Source organism: Myodes glareolus, chromosome 16 (assembly GCF_982192425.1).
Source record: "Myodes glareolus chromosome 16, mMyoGla1.1, whole genome shotgun sequence".
Taxonomy (NCBI): Eukaryota; Metazoa; Chordata; class Mammalia; order Rodentia; family Cricetidae; genus Myodes; species Myodes glareolus.
Genome location: NC_142041.1, coordinates 27,003,705 through 27,029,635, shown reverse-complemented (window position 1 = coordinate 27,029,635; position 25,931 = coordinate 27,003,705). Strand labels below are relative to the sequence as shown.

At 40.6% G+C, this 25,931-nt stretch overlaps 1 protein-coding gene across 3 annotated transcripts in view; it reads left to right on the top strand.

Moving 5' to 3' along the window:
* The window catches only part of Invs (inversin), a 160,992-nt gene that overhangs the window by 86,475 nt on the left and 48,586 nt on the right, over window positions 1–25,931 (top strand). For all 3 annotated transcript variants that reach the window (XM_087897127.1, XM_087897129.1, XM_087897128.1), the window contains 2 exons: window positions 12,474–12,647; window positions 17,392–17,559. In XM_087897127.1, coding sequence (XP_087753253.1) covers window positions 12,474–12,647; window positions 17,392–17,559 — 342 coding nt within the window. The remainder of the gene's footprint in view (window positions 1–12,473; window positions 12,648–17,391; window positions 17,560–25,931) is intronic.

Here is a 25,931-nt window from a genome sequence, read left to right as displayed (position 1 = left end):
GGCCTCTGTTGGCAGCTGCACTCACATACATACAACCACACACAAGACACATGTGCATACACAGACTTAAAAATAAAATAATATAGTGGCCAATAAATATTTGAAAATGCTTAACACCTTTATCCATTAGGAAAATGCAAATTAAAACTGCTTTATAATTTCATCTCTCCTTAGTCAGAATGGCTGTCATCAAAAACAAATCAAGCCAGCAACAGCACAATGCTAGTAAGGTAGTAGGGGCGGGCAGCCTTTTTTATTCATTGGTGAAAATGAATCCATTATATAATGAAATCTGTATGAAAGTCTCTCAAAAAAACTGAAAATGGGAGCTATAGAAATGGCTCAGTCATTAAAGAATGGTTGATGCTTTTCCAGAGGACCACAGGTCAATTCCTAACCTCCATGTCAGATGGCTCACAACTATCTGTAACTCTATCTTTAAGGGATTTTGTAACTCTATCTTTAAGGGATCCAATGACTTCTTAGACCAGATTCCACGGGCACATGTACATATGTGTCAAACACCCACATACTCATAAATAATAAAATAACTCTTTTTTTAAAAAAAACTAAATATAGAAATACCATATCACCCAACTCTACTTGGGGATGTATCCAAATGACTCTGGTTAACTGTTTATAGGAATAATTGTATGTTGATATTTGTTCCTGATTATTCACAGTAGCCAGGAAGTAGATTCAGCCTAGATGTCTTTGAGCAGATGAATGGATAGAGATGATATGTTCCGTACACACAATGAAATTGTATTCAGCTATAAAAAAATGAAATTGTGGCATTTGTAGGAAAATGGATACAACTTGAAATCACTAATTAAAACAAGCCAAAATTCAGGAAGACAAATACCACGTGTTTTCTCTCGTTTATAAAACCTTGATTTAAAACTGGGAGGGAGAGAGAGAGAGAATTTTAGGAAATGAGAAAGGGGATCATGAGAGGAGAAGAAGCAATCTCAAGGAAGGCGGGAAGTGCAGAGGGCAATAGAATACATGTAATAAGAAAACAGAAGCCAGAGCTATATGAAGAAAGACAGGCATCTAGCTGGAGAAGGAGGGAGAGGAGAGCCAAGGACCTGGGAAGGAGAAGGAATGAGATCAAAGTAAAATGATACATAGGTATGAAAATGTCATGATAAGCTAGCTATGAAACTAATTTTAAAGGCTGTGCCATTTTAAAGTGTCACTCTGAATAAATGAGGGAGCACCACAAGCACAATAGAACTGCCTTCCTGAAAACAATCATCACAGTCTTGTGTACTTTTTTAGTATTTATTTTTGTTAGTTTTCTATAGATAAAATTATGTCTGCTGAGGAGACTAATAATCTAAATAAAACCACTGTCATCGTTCAGAAAAAAACACATGAAAAAGCCTGGCATTGGGTGAGAAATCTCAGAATAAAGGAATCTTTCCATAATTTTCTTTCATAGAGAAGACAAGCATGTGTGTGTGTGTGTGTATGTGTGAATAGACAGTTCTCAAAGGAAATATAAGTGGAGGCTTGAGATATATATATATAAATATGTATACATATACATATATATATATATATATATAGTACAGTAACATTTTTTCTCTTGTGCTGTTTGACTATGTGACACTTGATAGCACTGTCTATTCCTATGGAAACCCAGTTAGTAGATGGAGCCAAGGCTTGGAGGAGGCAGTAGGGAGAAATATTAGAAGAGTTCATCCATAGAGCAATCAAAGATGTTGCTTTTCCTTCAGTCAAATCCTCTTTCCGGAGAGATGTTCTTGGCTGATGTATGGTCTAGCTGCTCTGCCAGATGGATGAGCATCTTAAACTTGGAAAATAGCAAATAAGGCTCAGAGTCTGCCTCTGAAGCATCCTTCTTAGCCTTTGCTTAGGATTGTCAAATAACTTTTTAAATGTTTCCAAAGATTTGCTCAAGATGGCACGCTAGTGGTACACTTACCATCATGAACAATTAGAAATCTCTTTCATAAAGCACAGTTTTTGAACTTGACCATCAGAAGTTTAAAGGAGAGACCATGACTGCCACTGGGAAAAACAATGCAGATTCAATCTCATTTCCAGAGCTCAGTGAACTCATATCTCTCAGTAACTTGATTTTTATAACTATTTGCCTTCCTGTCCTATAAAAATTCACTCTAAAGGCCAAGAAACCAAAATACAAGCAGACACTTAAATCAGCTGAGACAGAAAGATTGTCCAAGGACAGAAAGAAGCGTTTATAGTCTCTGCTTTGTATGCTGGTGGTAATCTCCTGGTTTAGGTTAAAAACATATTGGCTTTCATTTTACAGAACTATTTATGTATACACTGAAATTATGTTTTCATCCAAGTAGGATGTAATGGGTCATATTTCCAGTTTATGTACTTTCATTTCAAAAATAATAATTGAATACTTTAAATACTAGATAAATTGGTTTTATGCTCCTTATATCATTGTAGACTGTCTACCTATTTAGTCATATCTGTATCTTCTTACCCTGTAAGAATAATATTGAATTGTAAAGAGGGTCTCAGATTTGATTTTGCCCCATATGCAAGCTAGCAGGTTGGTCTCTTATGGTTATATGGACATATAAAGTAAACATTAGACTCCAGAGCTTAGACCAAGGAGTTTATTATTCATAACACAGCAGAAAGCCTGAGCTTCTGTGTTTACAATGGTTTACTTTGCCCCTAAGAAACCTGAAAGAGTTGGAGAGCCAGATGGATGCTATGCACACTGAGCTTCCATTGCAGCTGAGCAACACTGAACTTTAGGGGTCCTCCATTTCATTTTAACCAGTATGAAGGCATGACCTCATCCTGGAAAGTTGCCCAGGTAAAAAGTGATCCACACTCCTATGTCTGACTAAGTCAACTGTGAATAAGTACCATAAGAGGTAGTATAACTTACTTCAGACATCCAGAATATAAACCAAAGCCAGTTTATCATTTGTCATCGCCCAGGGAAGGGAATTTAATGGTGAATTTTGGCATCACAGCCACCTCCCCCCCGCCAAAGGAATCTGTCCTGGCCTACTCTACTCTGTTCTGTATGCAAACACGTAAGAGTTGCAAGTCAGTATCACAGGCACTGCAGCTTCAGTTAGCACATACGACTTGCACTAAGGCTTCTCATGCATCAGGGAGAGCATATTGATTTGTGTTCATTAGATTAAAAAGGGGTGTGCCCATCCCTTTGCATGTAAATGGATCTATGCATTGAACAGATCCATGTTGTTGGGTATTGCTGAGGACCTCCCACTGATGACATCAATCATAGCAAAAGAATAGGAACTACCAACATTGATAGGAATATTTATTTGTACATGGGCGGGGGTGGCAAACTCCCCAGTAGGTCGGACTAGCCTCCACTTACTTCTATAAGTTTGTTTAATGTGCAAGCCTTCTTCATTTTGTTAGAATCCAGCACTAGATCCAAAAGTTAGAGTACTAGTTGATCTCCTGTCCCTGAACCTTCACAATTTGAGGTCTGCTGTGGGACAATGGTCTTGTACCCTGTAAAGATTTATCACTTGTATTGGTTTAATAAAACGCTGATTGGCCAGTGGCCAGGCAGGAAGTATAGGTCGGGTGACCAGGCAGGAAGTATAGGAGAATTTTGAGAAGAGGAAAGGCTGAGTCTGCAGTCATCCCCAGATACAAAGGACACAATGAGAATGCCTCGCTGATAAAAGGTACCAAGCCATGTAGCTAACACAGACAAGAATTATGGGTTAATTTAAGATGTAAGAATTAGTTAATAAGCAACCTAAACTAATAGGCTAACCCGTTTATAATTAATGTAGACTTCTGTGTTTCTTTGGGACTGAACAACCATGGTACAGGGCAGAACAGCAGTCTCTGTCCACAGAGGTCCTTCCCAAGTCCTGAAGTTGCCTTTCCCTTTAGTAACAAAATTAGTGAGTCCTGTCTTTTTCTAAAAATGTTGTCCACTTATGGATAAGTGCCCCAGCACAGCCAACTCTCACAAATTGTCCCTTGACCTTCACACCTGTGCTGGGGCAGGTCAGAAGCTAGCTTGGAAGTTGATTTTCTTCTCCCATCATGTGAGTTCCAGGGATTGAATTCAAGTCAGTGGGGTTGAAAGCAAGTGCCATTAGCACACTGAGCCATCTCATCAGCCCGTAAGTCCCACATTAATAGATATAACTTCACCTTCTTTCTAACCACCTCCACATGTACCGTCCATCTAGAAGGATGTGTGTATATGGAACACATTTACAATGATAATTTGCAATGCTATGGGATCAATGTGCAGGACACTCATTCCTGTGGACATTGTGTATTTTTAATCCGGAATCATATTACTTGAACAAATTAATCCAGATTAATAATCCAGAATACATTTTGAATCTTTAATCTTTTTGGTCACTAAAGGATATGTCCATCAAAACCAACCTGAAATGGCTTTTAGGAAGAAAAAAACAACTTAATTGACAAAGAATAGGATAGAATGACAGTTTTTTAAAAATAGTTATATATAATCCCCAACCACGTTTGTTTTTATCATCTCCCACAGGAAAGGAAATCTCTAGGGGAGGGCGCATTCAGTAGTCATGTTTGGGTTATAGGCCAGGAGCAAACAAGAAATAATACTAGAGGTATTTATTAATTGATTTTCAAGTATCACAGCTCTCAATAATCCCAGATAGCTGATGATGGTGGGGGAAAAAGAAAAGTATCAATCAAATGTCCTCTAACTGTTGGTTCATTGCTGTATGGCCTTCCTGAAAAATGGTATACTATAGGCAGACCACAGATGGTTTCAAAACCCAAAACATGAAGCCAAATCAAGGACTTCTTGTAGTTAAAGTAAGACAAGTTGATGAAACAGTATCATTATGATCTGAGATGTGTCTACAGTGGTAAGATGGATGATGGGTCCAAGAGCATATTTCAGAAGTCTTTCCCAAGAGTAGGCAGATGCAATGTTCTATTAACTTGGCCTTCTTCACCATGAGAAAAACAATCTAACTTGACAAGAAACAGACACGTGTCCCATATACAGTGATGTCTTCCACATCACAAACATACATACATTTTACTTTATGCCCAGTCTATAATGATGGATTCATCCCCATATCTAGTGCAATGATGGATCCAAATACTGAAAGACTAATGACTTTAGTGATCTAACTTGTTTGTCATGTTGATTCCAGTTGCTCCTCTTAGAGAACAGGCCCTTATTGTATGCATCAACACAAACTATAAGGCTGTCTGATTATCAGCAAGAATGTGTTCCCATGATTTGCAGCACCAGAGGAGAGTGTATTTAATCCAGCATCTATAGTCTCCCACATGGCAGACCTTATCACTATAGCATTGACAACAGGCCAAGAACTGCTCTAAGTATGACCAGTCCTTATTGCCTGAAGTAGGAGCAATGATTTTCATCTTAGCCTACTGGCCTGAATAGCCTTTCTAGTCAGTTAGCTTTCCAGAGTTTTCCTTGTAGTTCTGCAATTGCTGCCTCTCTCAATGGATAGCATCAGGCTTTGACTAAACCAAACCATCATTAAAATAGGCCATAGCCTTTAGGGGAAATTTTGTGAACAAAAGCACCATGAAGCCAAGAGCTTTGCCTCAGACAATGGCCAGCAGCTATGTGCAGTATTTGTCTTCACATTAGACAAGGCAGGCTACCACGGGGTTTGTGTTCCCAGTCCAGTAGGCTGGGTGCTGCTGGATAATACTTTCAAGCAGCTGCTCACATGTGTCTCAACCATATAAACACCCAGTGCCGCCATCTAAAATTCTGTGTGAACCTGAAAGCTCCTCATTCCTCTCACCACTTCCTCCTGCTTTGGAGACTCTGGCTTCACAGCGACAAGCATGCGCCTCTCATCCCACTGCAGTGTCATGGTTCTTACCTCTCCTTCTCCTGCCCAGGGAGGAAGGAGAGAAGCACAAAGCCCTGTTTGGGCATCTTCTCTCAATCCTGTTTCTCACCTTTCAGATTCATTAACAGGAGTCCTTTACACCCCTTTACTCGCTACTTGGACATAATGTCAGGGAGACGTCCCATTCCCCCTCCTGAGGAGGACAGTGCAGGGTCCGTTCCTGTTTTTCAAGAAAGCTACATCAGCATTTTAAACCCTTTTACTCTCGTCTGTTCTGGGCTTTATTTTTACCGTTCTTGAAGGTAACGTTGACTGGGGATACCGTCAGAATACACAAGACTCCCTAAGAGATCAAAAGCTTTTCCATTAATGGCATAGCAAGCAGCATGCACACGTGCTTGTTTGCATTGACTTCCCTTGTTTTCAAATGCTATAGATGTGATGCAGATTACACAAGTGAACAGCCCGTAGTGGAGTTTGCAAGATATCTCAGGAATACTGCACTTTGAAACTCGGCAACTTTTAGTAAGCGTAAAGCAAGTGTCCAAAGCATAAAGCAAAGTCCCAGTGGTGATATTATCTCATTTTTAAGACTGTTCACTTCAAGATTAACTTGAGAAGTGATCCCAGTGAAGCAGGGTGAAAGCTTTTTACCCAGGATCAGGGTTTACACCGCTCCTGATACGACTGTGGTACTTCCAAAGCTCATTTGCATTTCAACCATTATAGAAGTGTTTCACTGATGACTGAAAATTGTGACCTATATACTTCCTAGGGGTAGTTTCTTTTTCAAACTTAATATGGCAAATGCCTTGAATTTTTATAAATATGTAATTATAAGGATATCATTATAATTAATAACAAATGTTTCTATTTCCATTTCCATATAAAATAATGCATTTTAATCTAATGTTGTTAACATTTAGAATGAAATGTGACAGAATGCCTTCTCTACATTTATATTTGCTATTATAAATATAGTTATATATTTCCAGGACAAAATTATATACTAACTTATAAATGGACCAAAATATGATCATTTGTGTTTGTCCGTGAACAGACATTTTCTCCTCAAGTTCAGTGGTAAATAGGAGTGCTGGTGCCATGCAGAGGGAGCAAGAATTCAGAGGTCAATGGGAGGAAATGTGTAGGTCCCAAAGTATGTTTTTGGGAAATCATCTACCTTTTCAGTATCTCTAAATGTGGCAAAACCAAAGGCATTGAAGTGTCAGTGCTTCAACTGAGGAGAAGGCAAATGGCCAAGGTGTGCAATGGCCCAATAAAGAGAACATGGTAGCCTTGTGAGAGGACTTGTGGAATGAGGGTCCCAAGTGTTTTAAGAAGTTTATGATAACACTCTTAACTACTACCAGACGGAAGTCATAAAAAATACGATTTTTAGCCTCGTCTTGCTCTGGAATTTCCTCTTGAGTGATTGAAAAGCCTCTGTATTTTTACTGAAGCAAGGAATACACTTAGAAGTTCAGGATTCTCTAAGATTGGTCTACAGCTCTAGAGAATGGTGCTTGAAGAGCTGGGAAGAACAGGACAAAGACCAAACTCAGGACCAGAAAGCTGCCCATTAGTTGAATGACTGTCACTTTATTATCCCTAGCAACATAGAAGTCAATACTCCAAGAGAGAATGCCATTGGGTGGTTTCTTAGACTAGACTAGAGCTATGTGGAATCCAACCAAAGGGTGAGTAGAAAAAAATACAAGCAATGAAAACCAGTAACAAAGAAGCTTTTTTCAAATCCACTTGAAAACTAGGAATTGTACATGGATAACCATGCATTTGAGTCCAATCTGGTCTACATAGTGAGTTTCAGGTCCACCAGGACTATATTGCAAAGACTCTATCTCAATAGTAATAGTACTGATTAAAAAATAGTAATAATAATATTATTATTAATCTACTTGTAAATAAAAGCAAACTATATGAAGAAACTGAATGTTAAAGAAAAGTCAATACCATTTGGTTCACAACTGAAAGCAAGGACTGTTCCTCAATCCGTCAGATGCCAGTAGTTCAGTAGAGAGGACCAGGGCCAGGAGCCCCTCCCTGATCCATGATTGGCTGTTGGCAGGCTCACTGCAGTCTACCACAGCCACTATGAAATTCTTTGTAATAGCTATGTCATGCCCGAAAACAGCACTTCCCAGCTCTACTTCCTATCTTCTGGTTCGTACATTCTTTCTGCACTCTCTTCTCTAATATTCTCTCAGCCTTAGAGAAGATATATAGATGTCCAGGGCCAGGCATTCAACCATCATTTATTCTAAACATCTTGAATGTTCATGAGTCTCTGCAGTATTCAGAGTTCACTGCAAGGAAAAACTTCTGTGATTAAGGTGAAGAGTATTGGGGCTGGAGAGATGGCGCAGTGGTTAAGAGCATTGCCTGCTCTTCCCAAGGTCCTGAGTTCAATTCCCAGCAACCACATGGTGGCTCACAGCCATCTGTAATGACGTCTGGTGCCCTCTTCTGGCCTGGAGACATACACACAGACAGAATATTGTATACATAATAAATAAATAAATAAATTTAAAAAAAAGGTGAAGAGTATTGTTACCTATAGGTATACACATTAATATTTAGGGTTCAGGTTGGTACCATGATATTTCTAAACCAGTGGATCACATTACCAGATGATCCTGGTAAAATCACTGAGTCACAAAACAAAGCAAAACAAAAAGGAATGAATGGGAAGAAGACCTGTAGGGAGGGGTGAGTGTTGACAGAGAGGTAAAAGAAGAGAGGAAAGAAAGTAAGAGTGATGTACTAAATATGTGTATGAGATTATCAAAGAACAAATTGAACAAATAAAGAGGAATAAATAAAAGATAAAGGGCAAGGGAGCTAATATAATTCTGCATATTAACTCATTCTTAGTCAAAGAACCTAAGGAAAGCAAAAAGATTGATGTCCAAAGTATGTAAAAATATCCCAGTAAGAAAGACAAATAGCTGAGCTTCCAAATTAGCAAACAACACAAAATGATACCAACAAAAGAAGAAACTAATAGCCAACAAAATAGTCCACCTCAGCTAAGGAAGTGCAGATTAAATTTATGGTCAAAACAGCACTGTGTACCAATTGGATTGGCCAAAGTCAGTACTTTGACAAAACCAAGTGGGAAAAAGTTGTCAAAAAACAAGAATTCTCGTGTTTCTGTTAGGAATGCAAATTGGAGCTGCTCTTCAAGAGAGCCCAGAAGTTCTTGTACACTCACCAGGAGATCTGCACAAAGCAATTCATCATAGCAGTGACTGGGAAAGTGAAGAGTGCGCTGAGTCTTCCTTTAGAGGGAATGAATGCCATTCCTAGAGCAAGATGCTTCTCCAGTGCAGATCCGTGGACCAGAGCAACCTGGAGAAACCTTTATTTCTCTGAGTCAGAGTTGGACAGTGACTCAGATAGAACTATTCTATAAAGATAGCACCTTACAGATTATGAAATTACATTTTTCTATGAAATAAAATGTAAAAAATTAATCGAGAAACACCCAGGTCAGTATGGCACTCTCCAAAGAGGGAGAAAAGGAGTTGAACACACAAAAGACCATTGCCTATAATTGTTATATCTTATTCTGTATGTGTATGGAGGTGTACATGTATGTACATATTTGTGGTATGCATAGGTGTACACAGGTGTGCATGCCCATGTGTGTACATGCATGTTGAAGCCAGAGGTCAATATCAGGTGTCTTTCTTAATCACTTCCCACCCAAATTTTGAGACAGAGTCTCACACTAAACCAGGAACTCAGTTGGTTAATTCATCTAGATGGCCAGCCAGTAAGCCCCAGGGATCCTCCTGTTTCCACCTCCCCAGGGATTGCAGAAGCAAGCCTCCATATTCAGTTTGTGGAGGGTAGCGGGTGCTGGGAATCAAACTCAGGTTCTCTTGCTTGCAGGGCACTTTAGCACCTGATTCATATTCCCAATCCCTGTTACGTTTTCTTAAAGTAAAAATGTAAATGCAAAATATCAAAGTGATTTACTCAAAATCCTTATATCATTATTACTCAGATTAAATAACTATATGCATGCTTATAAAACAGCAGTGTTTTTCACATAAACACACACATACATGTACACATGCTTAGGCACCAAAAATACATGTGTACATGTACACAAATCCATACCCACACATATAGCACATGCACACACACAAAATGAAAAGTTTAAAAAGAAATTGACTGTTCTCTTCCCTACTGGGAATTAGACCCGAGTTCTTCTGTATGCACTTCAACACTGAACCACGTACCCAACCCTTCTCATCTTAGTTCTGAAAGTTCTGTGGTCCTCTGCTTATTTGCAGAGATCGAGTCTGCATATAATTGACATTTAATAAATGCTTGCTAATGAGACCCAGGAGCTTGACATCGGCCCAAGTGAATTATATTGTATCTGGCCCCAGCTGTCATATAGAATACCTGACCGGACTCTGTCTCCCAGAACTAGAGCGTCTGTTCACAGAGCTGAGTCCTCCCCAGAGCACTAGTCAGATTCCTCTCGGCCCTGTGGTGTAATCTGTGGGCTGTGACAAGTGTTGGATTCCCGGTTATTGGGTCCCTCTGCTGATGCAATAAGCCAAATCAGACCAGATTAATAAATCCGCCCTCGATAAACAGCAAAGCAACTCTCAGGTGACTCTCAGAAAACCAGGAGAGGAATCACGAGGCAGGTCTGGCAATCAGGTCTTAAACACCCTACAGGCATGATTTTGAGCCGCTCTGGGGGGAGGAGCTGACCCTTGGCAGGATTTCTGAGGGGCGGGGTCTGAAATGGGAAGAGTGAGAGGAGTGGCTGTTCCCAGCAGGTAGAGCACTAGCGGACCTGTTCCTTAGCGTGAGAAAAACAGAGAAGCCATTATTTCTACCCCCCAGCTGTCTTTGCTTTTGGCGCTCTCCTTAATCACCAGCTGCACTATAAATATTGATGATCAGACCTTTCTGCCATTATCACCAGCCCTTTATCACCAGCCGTTCTTCACTCCCCTCACCATCTGCATTTGTCTTGCTGGCCACACTAGTCTTGATAAGATCCAGGTTTGATGAGAAACCCAGTCTTTGGAAAGCCATGCATAATCCTAGCGCAGTGTTTTGAGTACTCTTCACATACTATTTGCCTCATTTCACATGTGGAACAATTCTGTGCACTGTTGTTGCCTCTGGTTCACACATGAGATGCAGGGTACTTTAATCTGTAGACATTTTCCACCCCAAGTTAGTGTGGCACAACCAAGAGATTTGTGTCAAAAACTCTGTCCTAATTGCCTGCTTCATAACAAGGCTTAACAAATGTTTGTTGCATGAATAAAGGAGCAGCTATTACTGGTATATACCATGTGGCTAGTGAAACTTGAGTCCCAAGAATAACAGGAAACATAACTATGCCAGGAACCTTGTATGTGCCTACTGGTCACTGCTGTTAACTGTGTGACTTTCCTTCTACCTCCTATTTACTGATTCCACAACCAAAATGTCTGGTTGAACATCTCTAAAAGGTTATACTGAATTATTCTGTAATATTTGAAACATTATGCTCAGAAAGGTCAAACTTTTTTTTTTTTTTTTGGTATATAGTGTCATGCCGATTTTTTTTTTCTGAGCAATTTTTTATTCTTAAAGGAAAGATGGCAGGAAATTTAGAGTAGGGCGCCCTCTTGACGGCGCTTAGAGCACGGCGTCCTCTTGAGGAAGCTTAGAGTAGGGCGCCCTCTTGAGGAACTTTTCATGTCTTCCTTCTCAGAGCTGATAGAGTAAAATCGAAGCCAGGCTAGTCTTGTGCTCTGCTAACAAAGCTGGATCAATGAAGCCTAAAGAAGCTAGGGCAGGTTATTTGAGAATTAAGACTTTTTACTCATATTATCTCACATAGCAGCTATAATTTTTAAGTGAAAGCAAAAATACAGGAGTTATCTCTTTATGCTCAGTCCATCATCTATCTTATCAAATACTTAGTTTGTACCAGGGATTATACTGGGTACAGTAGCCAATGAAACACAGCCTTGCCTCCTGAAGCTTACAGTCTGTGAGGGAGATGGCATTGAAAAGATCATATAGAGAGTATGTGTTATACATAACACCCTATTGGGGCAATCAGTCAATGCTGTACATATCGGTGCTACTAGATAGTAACTTGGAAAATACCCACAAACTATACAGTATACAAACTTAACCCCAAATTTGGCTCTTGGTAATCTACTTTCGTGATAAAGGAGAAAACTAAGTACAAAACAATGTGTTAAAGTATTTTCTATAACAGATACTTACAGTTTAATGCCTTAGTGTCTACATGCCCAGCAACAGCAGACTAACATTCTAAACACCTAGCAATAACAGTCTGGCTAATAAAACCTGTTACACCCCCAGTAAGTGTCGGATAGCCACTATATAAGTTGTATGGTTGTTCAAAAGTGATCAAGAGAAGCAGGAAAACACAAAGCAATCACTGTCTAGTGTAGTGATATTTTTCCCCTTTTACTAACTTTTCTGCATGGTATACTGTATGAAGGTAGTTAAAATTACTGAGAACATTTCAAAGGTATTTACAAACTGGCCACAAAGTAAATTCTTTTTAATCTCTTCTTTCTTGTTTTCATCTAGGGAAATTACCGCTTTATGAAACTCTTGCTTACACGCAGAGCAAACTGGATGCAGAAGGATCTAGAAGAGATGACACCCTTGCACCTGACTACCCGGCATAGGAGCCCCAAGTGTCTAGCCCTTCTGCTGAAGTTTATGGCCCCTGGGGAGGTGGATACACAGGACAAAAATAAGGTAATAGACAGTCAAGGTCTGAAGACAAATGAAAAAAGAAAGGAGGCGCTTCATCTTATGATGTGAGGCATCAGGAAAGAAGGTGTGCATTGCCACCATCTCTGTGGAAGGGCAACTCCACATGTCCAGACATCCCGGTATCTCCTAGAAGTCTGCCATTATCCTGCTAGCCACCACAGGGTAGATTGTATCTCCTTTGAAGGGTGGGAAATCTCAACCTCAAGAGGGGTAAGTTTGCCCAAAATCCAAGTGACAGAACTGGAGTTCAAACCCAGGCCTGTTTAACTGTAGAAGAGTTTCTAACATTCGTCAGAAGTTCGTGACAGTCCCTGTGGGTGTCTGAACTCAGATTGACCATCTGTCCATGCAGTGGACTAAGCGTGTGGGCACCTGGACTCACAGTGGCTGTCTGCTGATGCAGTGCAGTAAGCATGTGGGCGCCTGGGCCCACAGTGGCTGACTGCTGACGCAGTGCACTGAATGTAGAACATCTGGACTCATGGTGGCCATTTGCCCATGCAATGCACTAAGCATGCAATGGCTTTAATGACTAGGCTGCCAACAGCAGCCTCCTTGGACTCTAATCCAAAAGTCACCACTTATTTATTCTATGTTCTTGGGTAAATTACTTAATTCATTTGTGTCATAATTTTAGAACACATGAAAAAATAACTAAAGGTAAAATGAAGTAATTCAGACAAAGTGCTTATCACAGTACCTCATGCAGGATACACTCCTCATTAATGCTTACCATAAAACAATTACTAATAGCATCTCAGTTCTGACATCTGCCCTCTCACTTCTTGCTAGGAATATTTTTTTAACCTTCCTTGCTCTTAAATTTAAAAGATTACTACACTCCTCATAGCTTTGCTGCTCCTTCTTCATGGGAAAAACAATTGTGGTCATTTGTTAGACACAGGCTTTCTTTCCGCTCCGAGCTGGGCCATAATCTTGTTAGCACCAATGACCCTGTGGAGTTAAAATCGTTATAATTATCCTTCCTGCTCTTGGTTTTTAAGGATTTTCTAAACGTGTGTGTGTGTGTGTGTGAGAGAGAGAGAGAGAGAGAGAGAGAGAGAGAGAAAGAGAGAGAGAGAGAGAGAGAGAGAGAGAGAGAGAGAGAGGAGAGGAGAGTTTTTGTATACCATGTAATAAGGTGCCTTTGGACCCAGATAACAGGTGGTTGTGACTCACCTGATGAGGGTGCTGGGAGCTGCAGCCGGTCCTCTGCAAGGGGACCTTCTAACCGCTGACCATGCCTCTACCCCTGCTCTGTTCTCTTTCGCTCTCATACTGTTCTCTATGAATTTTCAGTTTTTCTTTAGTGTCAGTTGGAAGATCAACTTTTACTTTGCTACCATGCGTTTCCACTTCAGAACATCTGAGTGATAGCATTTTGATAAATGATCAATTTAATTTTATAGTTATTGTACTACAGCAAAATAAATAGAAAAATAAAAAAGATGTACAAAATATAAGTAGAGACCATTTACTCTTGGGCTAAAGGCTTATATTTGAGAACATATAACCTGAATAATCATAACCTAGGAAAAGGAAGGAATTACAGATGCCATCTGTGTTTATTGAAAAGGTGTTATAATCAATGATTGCTATTAAGTATGATCTTCAGTCATTACTAAAAATAACAATGAGTTGAGACTGCAGAGATGGCTCAGCAGATAAGGCACTCGATACTCTTACAGAGGGTCAGAGTTGTGTTCCGAGCACCCATACCAGGCAGCTCCAAGGGACCCAGCACTCCACTCTGACCTAATGGAGCTCACCAACCTCACAGAGTAAATAAACATAAAATGTATCTTTTAGACAATAATGTATTAATAATGACTTCATAATATAATAAAGGCCTATAAGTGCACTTTGGATGATTACCATTGATGTCAGTATTCATCTGTTTTCCCTGGTGGCTCTCCCCATAGCAGGCATGCTAATGGCAGTGGCAAATGTGGTTTCCAAGCAACTTCACTGCATTCAGAATTACCACTTTAAACTTTTATTTCAAATAAAGAAAATGCATATATAGTTTTAAAAGTATCAGTAGCTACATTTAGTTATGAGTATGTAAAATTATTTTTAAATTTAAATTTGATATGGTGAAGGATTCCAGATCTATGGGTTGCCTGTGGCAGACTCTCTAATAAACAACAAAACTGTCTGACCATGGGCTTTTTTATTTTTTTATTTTTTTTATTTTATACTTTTTTATGTGGGAGAGTTTTAATGACTGGTTCTATTTCACTGGGGGCTATAGGTTTCTTAAATTGTTTAGCTAATGTTGATTTAACTTTTTGGTAAGTGGTATCTGTTGAGAAAATTATCCATTTCCTTTAGATTTTCCAATTTTTTAAATGTATGACCTAATGATTCTTTGGATTTCCTCACTTTCTGTTGTTATACCCCCTTTTTTGTTTCTGATTTTGTTAGTTTGAATATTCTCTCTCCATATTTTAGTTAGCTTGGATGAGAGTTTATCTATCTTGTTGATTTACTAGAAGAACCAACTCTTTGTCTCATTGATTCTTTGTATTGTTCTCTTGCTTCTCTTGTATTGATTTCAGCCCTGAATTTGATTATTTCCTGCCGTCTACTTCTCTTGGGTGAGCTTGCTTCTTTTTGTTCTAGGGATTTCAGATGTGCTGCTAAGTTACTAATATGAGAACTCTCCAATTTCTTTGTGTAGCACTTAGTGCTATGAACTTTCCTCCCAGAGCCATTTTCATTGTGTCCAATAAGTTTGGGTATGTTGTGTATTCATTCTCATTGAGTCCTCAGAAGTCTCTGATTTATTTCTCTACTTCTCCCCTATCCCAGCAGTCATTCAGTTTCCATGAGTTTATTATAGGTGTTCTTTGTTGAAATCCAATTTCAATTCGTGATGGTCTGATAGGATGCAGGGGGTTATTTCAATTTTATTGTGTCTGTTGAGATTTGCTTTGTGACCAAGTATGTGGTCAGTTTTGGAGAAGGTTCCATGAGGTGCTGAGAATAAAGTGTGTTCTTTTGTGTTTGGGTGAAATGTTCTGTAGATATCTGTTAGGTCAATTTGGTTCATAATGTCTGTTAGCTCCAGTATTTCTCTGTTTAGTTTTTGTTTGGATAACCTGTCCATTGAGAGTTGAGTACTGAAGTCTCCCAGTATCACTGTGGGAGGGGTCAATGTGTGATTTAAGCTTTATAGTGTTTCCTGTACAAATGTGGGTGTCCTTTGTTTGGGGCATAGATGTTCAGAATTGAAAGATATCTTGGTGGGTCTTGCCTTTGAAGAGTATGAATTGTCCTTCCCCATCTCTTTTGATTAATTTTGATTTGAAGTCTATTTTGTTAGATATTAGAATGGTTACACCAGCTTGCTTCTTGGGTTCATTTGCTTGAAAAATATTTTTTCCGATTCTTTTCAATGAGGTAGTGTCTGTCTTTGATGTTGAAGTGTGTCTCTTATGCAGCAGGATGGATCCAGTTTTTGCATCTATTCTGTTAGCCTGTGTCTTTTTATTGGAGAATTGAGTCCATTGATATGGATAGATATTAATGGCCATTGATTGTTAATTTCTGTTATTTTGTTGTTGGTGGTGGTGGTGGTTGTGGTGGTGGTGGTGGTGGTGGTGGTGGTGGTGGGGTGTGTGTGTGTGTGTGTTCTTCCCTTCTTTGTTTTGGCTGGGATAGTTATTTATTTCCTCTGTTTTCATTCTTGGGTTTGGTTTTCTCATAGTGTCCCAGATTTTCTTAATGTTTTGTGTCAGGAAATTTTTAGTTTTAACATTTTCTTTGACCAATGTATCTATTTCTTCTACTGTATTTTCAGTGCCTAAGATTCTGTCTTCCATATCTTGTGTTTTGTGCTGCTTGTGTCTGTAGTTTCTATTTGCTTACCGAGGTTTTCCATCTCCAGAATTCCTTCAGTTTGTGTTTTCCTTATTCCTTCTATTTTGTTTTTAGTCTTGAACACATTTATTCATTTCCTTCAACTGTTTGTTTTTTCTTGGCTTTCTTTAAATGGTTTATTCTTTTCCTCCAATATTTTGATTGTCTTTTCCTTGATTTATTTAAGGGAGTTTTTCATTAAGGACCTTTATAATCTTTATAAAGTTTGTTTTAAGGTTGTTTTCTTGTGTTTCAGATGTGTTGGAATATTCAGGGCAGCTTGTAGTAGGATGGCTGGACTCAGGTGGTGACATAGTGCCCTGGCTGTTGTTGATTGTGTTTTTACACTGGTGTCTAGGCATCTGGGTTTGGGGTATAGGTTTAGGTACCAACTTCTGAGTTTGTCTTTGTCGAATGGCTACTTTTCCCCCATTGGTTTCTGTTTCCTCTCTGATCTTCTGGCTTGAATGGCTTGTGGTTGAGTAAAGGGTCTCTAACCAAGTTGGGGGATGGAGTTCTGGTATCTGGTAGAGCAGGGTGCTTCCTCTGGAGTTGTGGATATGCTAATGAGGAGAGGAGGCTATTAGGGATAAACTGGGTGGGCTCTTTGGGAATGTTGGTGGTCTGTAGGTGGGAGTCTTTCCTGAGATTTCGGGTGCCAATGTGACACTGGTAAAGCTGGGGGCTTCTGCCAGAGTTGTGGTCCAGGATATAGTGATGAGGAGAGGGGTCTATTGGTGGTAGGCTGGACAGGTTCTGAGAGAGTGTCCTGGTGACTCTTACACCATGCCTGTCTTATAGGAGATGTTCTAGAAGAGCGGGATGCTGAGGTTGCCTTTTTGAGCACTTCTCTACCTTGCAGCAAACAGCTTTGCACTGGAGCGCATACTACAACAACCCAGAGCATGCGAAGCTGCTCATCAAGCATGACTCCAACATTGGGATTCCTGACATCGAAGGCAAGATCCCACTCCACTGGGCAGCCAACCATAAAGACCCGAGTGCTGTGCACACAGTGAGATGCATTCTGGTAAGTAGGATGCTGTGCTAGACCCCAAAAGCCCTTTTCAGAAAAAAATAATATAATAGATACAAAAGCATAAATATGAGAGACAGGCGATTATGAAGCAAAAATATCAACATGTGGACTCATACTCCAAAAAGAGCATCACAATGACTGCTACTCCACACTGAGATTTCCTATGACCAACTGCTCCACCACCAACTGGTCCCAGAGGGCGTATTTCTCATTCCCTGTTTGCCTTCTACTTATATTTAATCCTTTGATTTTTCATTTTGTATATGAGTATGTATGCACGTGTAACATGAGAGCCAGCTGTGGGAATTTCTGTCTCCCCCAGTACCCCACAGCTGGCAAGTCCCAAAGAAAATCACACACAGGACTCCATAAGTTATAAAACTGATTGGCCCTTTAGGTCAGGCTACTTATTAGTTCTTATGACTTATCTTAACCCATTATTCTGATCTATGTTAGCCATATGGCTTGGTACCTTTTTCAGCTGTCAGCTCACATGTTGCTTCTTCAGTGATCTGGGCAGGAATGGCAGAGCGAGCTTCCTGCTTCCCAGAATATTCCTGTTCTCATCACCCCGCCTCTACTTCCTGTCTGGTTGGCCCACCTATACTTCCTGCCTGGCCAATCAGCATTTTATTAAAATACATAATTTACAGAATACAGATAATTCTTCCGCACCACTTCCCCTTCTTTTAAAAAAAAAAAACAAAGGAAAATATCCATAGTCCCTTTTTTGGGAATGTGGGCGTAGTATTCCAGGCTACTTCCTGCTGGTTGGGGGCGCTGATGATCTTATGGGGACTTAAAGAAAATTTAAAGTTATAATCAAGTTCTGACTGGAGTATCCTGTGAGTCTTGATCATCTCAGGCATCAATCTTGAACCTGTTCTGGATGAAGAACTCTGTCATCTGGGCCATCTGTTCCTACCGGAGATTTCTCAGGTGGTCTTACTTTATCGAACCTGATTTTTCTTAACATAGAATGAATCCACAGCCTCTCATTTTCTGTGGAAACAAAAGCAAAATCTCTTCTCCAAAGTAGCATACCTTTTGACTTCAACTTTGAAGTCAAAGTATTTTTAAAATACCTATCTTGGATTAATTTAGCAGCATTTATAAACAAAAGTCTTTTAGCAGCTGTTGCTCCTTCCTCAGCAATCAAACAATTCAAAGAGAGAATAATAGCATACAGTATCAAGATTATCTGATTATTTTCCATCTTTGTGCAGCTTTATTTCAACCTCTATTTCTTTTATTTTTACTTTTAACTTTTGGCTTTTTGAGACAGGTTCTCTGTATATATCTTTGTCCTGGAATAACTCTGTAAACCAGGCTGTCCTTGAACTCACAGAGATCCCTCTGTCTCTGCCTCCCCATTGCTGGGATTAAATGTGTTTGCTACCATACCTTGAACTCACAGAGATCTGTCTGTCTCTGCCTCCCAGGCATTGGGATTAAAGGTGTGTACCACCACACCCAACTACTCTCTTTCTTTTTACTTTAAGAACTTTAACTTTTCCTGCATATATTTTTAACACACTGTAAACCATTTAGAGGTTTTCTTTGTCTTTGAATCTCTCTTTACTGTATATCTCTTTTTCTGACCACAGGAGTCTATAATGGGTAGGACTAAAGGCATGGCTTTGACAGTTAGATCCAGCCCATTCCTTAGCTTTCCAGCCTCATGGCTGAGACACCAGCCAGAGCTGTGTTCACTGCCACCACTCTATGGCATTTCAAGGTCCCTGCCAGCAAGCAAGCTTCAGCATTCTGCTCACAGACCACTCTCAGTCAAACTGTTTGCCTGAAAGAGTCAGAGATTGCCCTGGAAGGACAGCCAGAAAGCCGCATTTTAAAACAGCGCAGTTTTTTTTTTCCTGCTACGGCTGAAAACCGAAAAGCATGCCTTCAGCTTTTCATCAACACTGTTTAAGTGTTTCATGGCAGGACCTCTTAAAAGACTGCAGGGTTTTGCAGCTAAAGCTGAGTCAGGAAGCCTCTCTTAGATGAGAGTGCTTGCTTGCCTCTAGCAAGCAGAGCAGACCCAAGAAATTGCTGCCACCAAGAAAACGTGCTTTACTCTATTCTTTCCCAAGCTTTCTCAGGCTTTCTGTAGATTCAGTTATCCACATCTGGGTGCCATCTGTAACATGAGGGCCAGCTTGTTGGGGTATCTGTTCCCACTCGGTACCCCACAGCCAGCAAGTCCCAGAGAAAATCAATCACACAGAGATTGGCCAGGCAGGAAGTATAGGTGGGCCAACCAGACAGGAAGTAGAGGTGGGGCGATGAGAACAGGAATATTCTGGGAAGCAGGAAGCTCGCTCCGCCATTCCTGCCCAGACCACTTAAGAAACAACATGTGAGCTGACAGCTGAAAAAGATACCAAGCCATATGGCTAACATAGATCAGAATAATGGGTTAAGATAAGTCATAAGAACTAATAAGTAGCCTGACCTAATGGGGCAATCAGCTTTATAATTTAAGGAGTCCTGTGTGTGATTTTCTTTGGGACTTGCCAGCTGTGGGGTACTGGGGGAGACAGAAATCCCCACAGCTGGCCCTCATGTTACAGATGGCGCCCAACATAAATGACAGCATTGCGCATGGTTTCTTGGTAGCAGCAGGTCCACATTGGAGCTGCACTCAACAGTTTAATTCTGAGACTGAGCATGCAGCACAGAAACTCTTCTCATCCAAGTAACAGCCAAATCTGATGCGCAGAGCACTGCACAGCCTGGAAACGTCTCTCTGGATGGCGGCAGAAATCCTCCATGCTCTCCCGTCTGCCTAAGCCTGGTCCCACAGTCTGCCCAGGTGGGGAGAGCAGGCATGGTCCCAGAGTATTTTCCTCCTGATCCCCAGCCGAAGTGGGAACACAATCATCTGGGCCCAGAAATGCTCCATAGCGGGAGTTTGCACTGGTGGCAGGGCCCAGGAAGCCATGGTTTAAAATGGTGCAGCTTTTTTTCTGCCGCTAATGCTGAAACAGGAAATATCTCTACAGCACGTCCTAGCAAACAGCAAAATCTGTGTTAAATTCTCTTTCCCTTATTTTTAATCTCTCTCAGTTTTTTAAGTGAATTTAGTTACCATGTTGGAGCTCTATTCTCTAAAAGGAGCAGCGGGCTGTGTCCCACCACCTGGCTCCCGACTAGCTTTATCTGAAATAATTACATGGAAACTGTATTCTTTTAAACACTGCTTGGCCCATTAGTTTCAGCCTCTTATTGGCTAACTCTCACATCTTGGTTAACCCATTTCTAATAATCTGTGTAGCACCACGAGGTGGTGGATTACCGGGAGGATTCTAACCTGCGGCTGTCTCAGAGAGGAGAGTCATGGCGACTGCCTCACTTCCCTTCTTCCCAGCATTCTGTTCTGTCTACTCCCACCTATGTTCTGACCTATCAGACCAAGCAGTTTCTTTATTAATTAGCCAATGAAAGCAACAGAAATACATAAGACTCTCCTACATCATTTCCCCTTTTTCTGTTTAAACAAAAAAGAAAGACTTTCATTTTAACATAGTAAAATTACATATAGCAAAACAGTTCTAAAGCAAGAATTACAGTTACAATATTTATATCTATTTTATCTTTATCATAATAATGGAAACTATAACTATAACTAACCATTCTTCAACTCCATCAAAGACTCCAGAAGGATATATTACCTAAGTAAACAAGAAGTAAGCAACTTCCAAAACTCTAGAAATGACAGAGACATCTCGATGCCTCTACAGTCACCCAAAGTTCCTTTGTACCGTTGGGGCATCCATCTTCGGTCTTCAGACCCATAGTATCCAGCAGACATTTCCATGAAGCAGGAAATCCCAAAGACAGTTCAGTCACTATCTGCTGTGTCCTGCAGAATGTTTTGCAGACTCTTTCATAAATCAGGAACCCCAAAAGACCATCTCACCTTTAGGCAAAGTTTAGCAGTCCTCTCTCTGTGGGTTCTTTGTGTCCAGTTTATGCATCAGTCCAGGTAAGAGCAGTTTCTTGCCCAAATGGCTATCAAGCTCCATAAGGAGCCTCTTCAATGCCCATCTTCCTCTTGAAGTAGATTGGTGCTGCCAGGAGCAGATGTGTCTCATTGTCATGAAAACCCTAGTTATTAAAACATTAAATGCCATATTCTGTAGTCTTTGAAAGATATGAAGAATGCCTATCTAACTGAAATATATCTCTATATATCGAGAAAATCTAATTAACATGACTACAAGCTTGACTATTATCGATGATTATCCATTAACAACCTATATTTCCTAATTATACATTACATTTTTAAATGAACTACACAATCATAGTACCTTAATCAAGATCAGAAATACATATACATATAACAAAATTGACCTTAAATTCCATACCAATGCAAATTATTCATATCTATATCATGCACGTGAATGTGTATATGTGTGGGTTGTGTGTATGTGTTATATGAAGTGAGGGTGTGTGCGTGTGAATATGGGGAGGTTGTATGTATGTGTTATGTAAAGTGGGCTGTGTGTGCATATATGTGTACATGTGAATATGTATATGGATGTTGTGTGTGTGTGTGTGTGTGTTGTATGAAGTGGAGGGTGTTTACATGTGTGCTGAGTGTGCATTAGTCTTCAGGTGTACACACCAATGGGTGTCTATAGCAAGGCCCAAACCAGACATTGGGATTTTCCTGTAGCACCCAGGGTTTCTTACTGAACCTGAAACTCGCTGCTTCACTAAGCTGGCTGTCCAGCAAGCTCTCAGGATCTAAGTGTCTATTCTCCAGTGCTGGGGTTAGAAGCACTCGCAGCCAATACTGACCTTTTACAAGGGTTCTGGGAGTTGACCTTGGGTCCTTTATCAACCAAAACACGTCCCCAGCCCCCTGCTGACTCTTAATATACAAACTAGACTCTAAGAAGTAGTCTTATCTTGTGTATACAATGCTTGCTGTACACATTCACTAATTTCTCTCTCTACTTTTTTCTCTTTTGTATATGTGTGTATTGCTATGCATGCATGTATTGATAAGTGTGTTGGCATGGGTGTGAGAGTACATGTTCATGTCCGTTTATGTATGGAGGTCAGGGATTGATGTCAGGTGTCTTTCCCCATTGTTTTCCACTCTACTGTCTGAGGCCAGGTCTCTTGTGGAAGCCCCAGCTCATAGTTTGGGCTAATCCAGCTAGCTAGTGTGCTGCAGGGATTTGATCTCTCCTCCCATGCTCTGGGATTAAAGGCAGGCTACCACACATTGATGTGGGATTCCCCTCTGTATGTTGTGAATACGATTGGTTAATTAATAAAGAAAACCATCTTGGACTTGCACAGGGAATAGAGGTAAGTGGGGAAAACTAAGCTGAATGCTGGGAGAAAAGAGGTGGAGTCAGAGGGAAGCCATGGAGCTGCTGCCAGAGACAGACACACTGAAACTTTGCTGGTAGGCCACGACCTTGTGGTGATGCACAGATTAATGGAGATGGGTTAAATTAAGATGTAAGAGTTGCCAGGCCATGGTGGCACATGCCTTTAATCCCAGCCCTTGGGAGGCAGAGGCAGGCGAATCTCTGTGAATTCGAGGCCAGCCTGGTCTACAAAAGCTAGTTGCAGGACACACAACAAAGCTACAGAGAAACCTTGTCTCAAAAAAAAAAAAAAGGATGTAAGAGTTAGCCAATAAGAAGCTAGAGCTAATGGGCCAAACAGTGATTTAAATAATATAGTTTCTGTGTGATTATTTTCGGAGCTGAGCAGCCAGGAACCAACAAGCATACCCAGCTTTCTTGTGGATTCTGGGGATCCAAACTCAACACTCAGGGTTCTCTTGTTTGACTGATGTCTTAGTTCTATTGCTGTAAAGAGACACCATGACCATGACAATTCTTATAGAGGAAATCATTTAATTGGGGGGTCGCTTATAGTTTCAGAGGTTTAGTCCGTTATCAGCATGGTGGGAAGCATGGCCTGGAGCATGGTGGCATGCAGGTAGACATGGTCCTGGAGAGCAGCTGAGCGTTCTGCATCCAGATCTGCAGGCAGCAAGCAGAGAGAGTCACTGGGCCTGCCTGGCTTAAGCATTTTGAAACCTCAGAGGCACCTCCAGTGACATACTTCCTCCAACAAGGCCACACCTACTAATAATGCCACTCCCTGGTTACCAAGCATTCAAACCTATGGAAACCATTCCTATTCAAACCACCACATTCCACTCCCTGGCTTAGGCTTGTAGCTACATCATAATGCAAATAATGAATTCAGTCCAACTTCACAAGTCCCTACAGTCTGTGACAGTCTCAACACTGTTTAAAAGTCCATAGTCTCTTCGGAGACTCAGTGGGACCCTCTTGACTATTAACCCCCTGTAAAATCATAATAAAAAGTCAGATCACATGCTTACCACATACAGTGGCACAGATTATGCATTACTGGGTGGAAAGAGGTCATGGTGAGGAAATAGTGGGCCAAAGCAAAACCAAAAACCAACAGGGCAAACTCCAGACTCTGCGTCTCCATTTCTGATGGGAAAGTGCCGATAGCTCTTCACCTCCTTGCAGCATTGTTGAGTGCACACTTGTCTCTCAGGCTGGTCCCACGGGTGGAGAGCACATTGCTCACTGAGCCACCTTCCAGCTTCATCCCCCTCCTTGAGTCTCCGATTTTTCTTATCATTCTTCTTCAATCCTAATGTATAGTTCTTAGAACTTTCATTTCTATAGACATACTGATGATGAACTGTTGTTTTCTTTTTGTTCTATGACAGAGTCTCATGTAGCTAAGGTTGGCATCAAACTCGTTATGTAGCTGAGGATCACCTTGAACTTCTGACCCTCCGGCCTCTACCTCCCAAGTCCTGGAATTATAGCTCGTGCCACCAATACCTAATTTATGTGGTGCTGGGCATCACATGCAGGGTGTTGCACACACTAGGCAAGCACCCTGCCAGCTGAGCCTCACCTCCAGTTCAGAATGTCTTTTAGTTGTTAAGAATGCAGTTCTTTATAACTTTTCTTCTGTAGCTACATCACGCCTCTCCCCTTTGCTCCTCCAGTGCTTCCTGTACGTCCCCCATCTCCTGCTTTCTCAAACTTATAACCTTGATTTCTTTCTTTGTTGCTCTCTTGCTCTTGAAAACTAGCTTTCTTTGTGCACAGTCCTAGATATTTATTTTTCTGTTGTTTGTTTCACACTGTTTTACAGCTTTCTGCCTTTTCCATTGTTCTTGTAAGTCAAGTCTGTGCTGACTTAATGGTCAATCCTTTGTAAGGTGATCTGCCTTTGTATTCAGGCTGTTCATAGTTCTCTGTATTTTATTCTACAGCTCCATTGCGGTGTGTCTAGTGTGCTCTTCTGAGTTCTTCCAGAATTAGAGAAAGAATCCTGTTTTCTGGGCAAGGAGCACAGGCCTGCGATCCCAGCACATGGGTTGCAGGCAGGAAGATCAGGAGTTTGTAATTTAAGGCCACCTGAGCTGTATAAAACCCTGTCTCAATAAAAGTAAATAAACAAATAGACCCTTTTTGGAGCTATCTCAGAATGATATTAGGGCCAGAAAGGTGGCTCAGTGGGTAAAGGCAGCTTGTCCCCAAGCCCGAAGACCTGAGTTAGATCGTGAGAACTCACATATGTGTAGAAGAGAACACAGGTTGTCCTCTGATCTCCATACATGCACCATGGCACACACTACATACATATATGTGTAAATTCCTATACACATGCACCCGCACAATGAATGTAAAAAGATGATAAAAATTCCGTTTGCTTTATATTCTGATTATTGAATCTTACTCTTAGAAAACTAATAGCTGTTACCTGTTTGCCTTCTCTGCTCTTGCCTTTTGTGTCTCCAGTCATATATAAGTATTTGGGCCTTTTTCATTTTATACATCATGTCTCCTAATTTGCTTTTATAGTCCCATCTCAGTTCACTCAGTCTCTCTTCAGCTGAGGCCAGTCAGTTGTCTGCCCATGGAACATTTCATCTTAGTAGTGGTGCTCTACACATGCTCAAGTCATCCAGTGCCCAGACCATCCTGGTCATTCTGATGGTTTTTATTCCTGCTCACTTTCCAGCACATTTTATTGACTTACCAATTTCATAGATCATGACCTCATGTAAACATGCCTTACTTTGAGAACCTAGGCACGTCCAACCTTGACGTCACTGTCATCTAAAGGTTAATGATCAAGAACCTTATAATTGAGTTGCAATGCATACATACATATATAAACAAATAAATAAACAAATCTCATAATATTTTAAATAAACATACATTTTATTTTGGGAGGGGCTGGCTGCATTTGCAGCAGTCCTAGGACATATGTTGCTCTTGGCCCCAGGTTGGACTCACCTTGGGCCCTTAGTTGGTAAAATGAGCTGA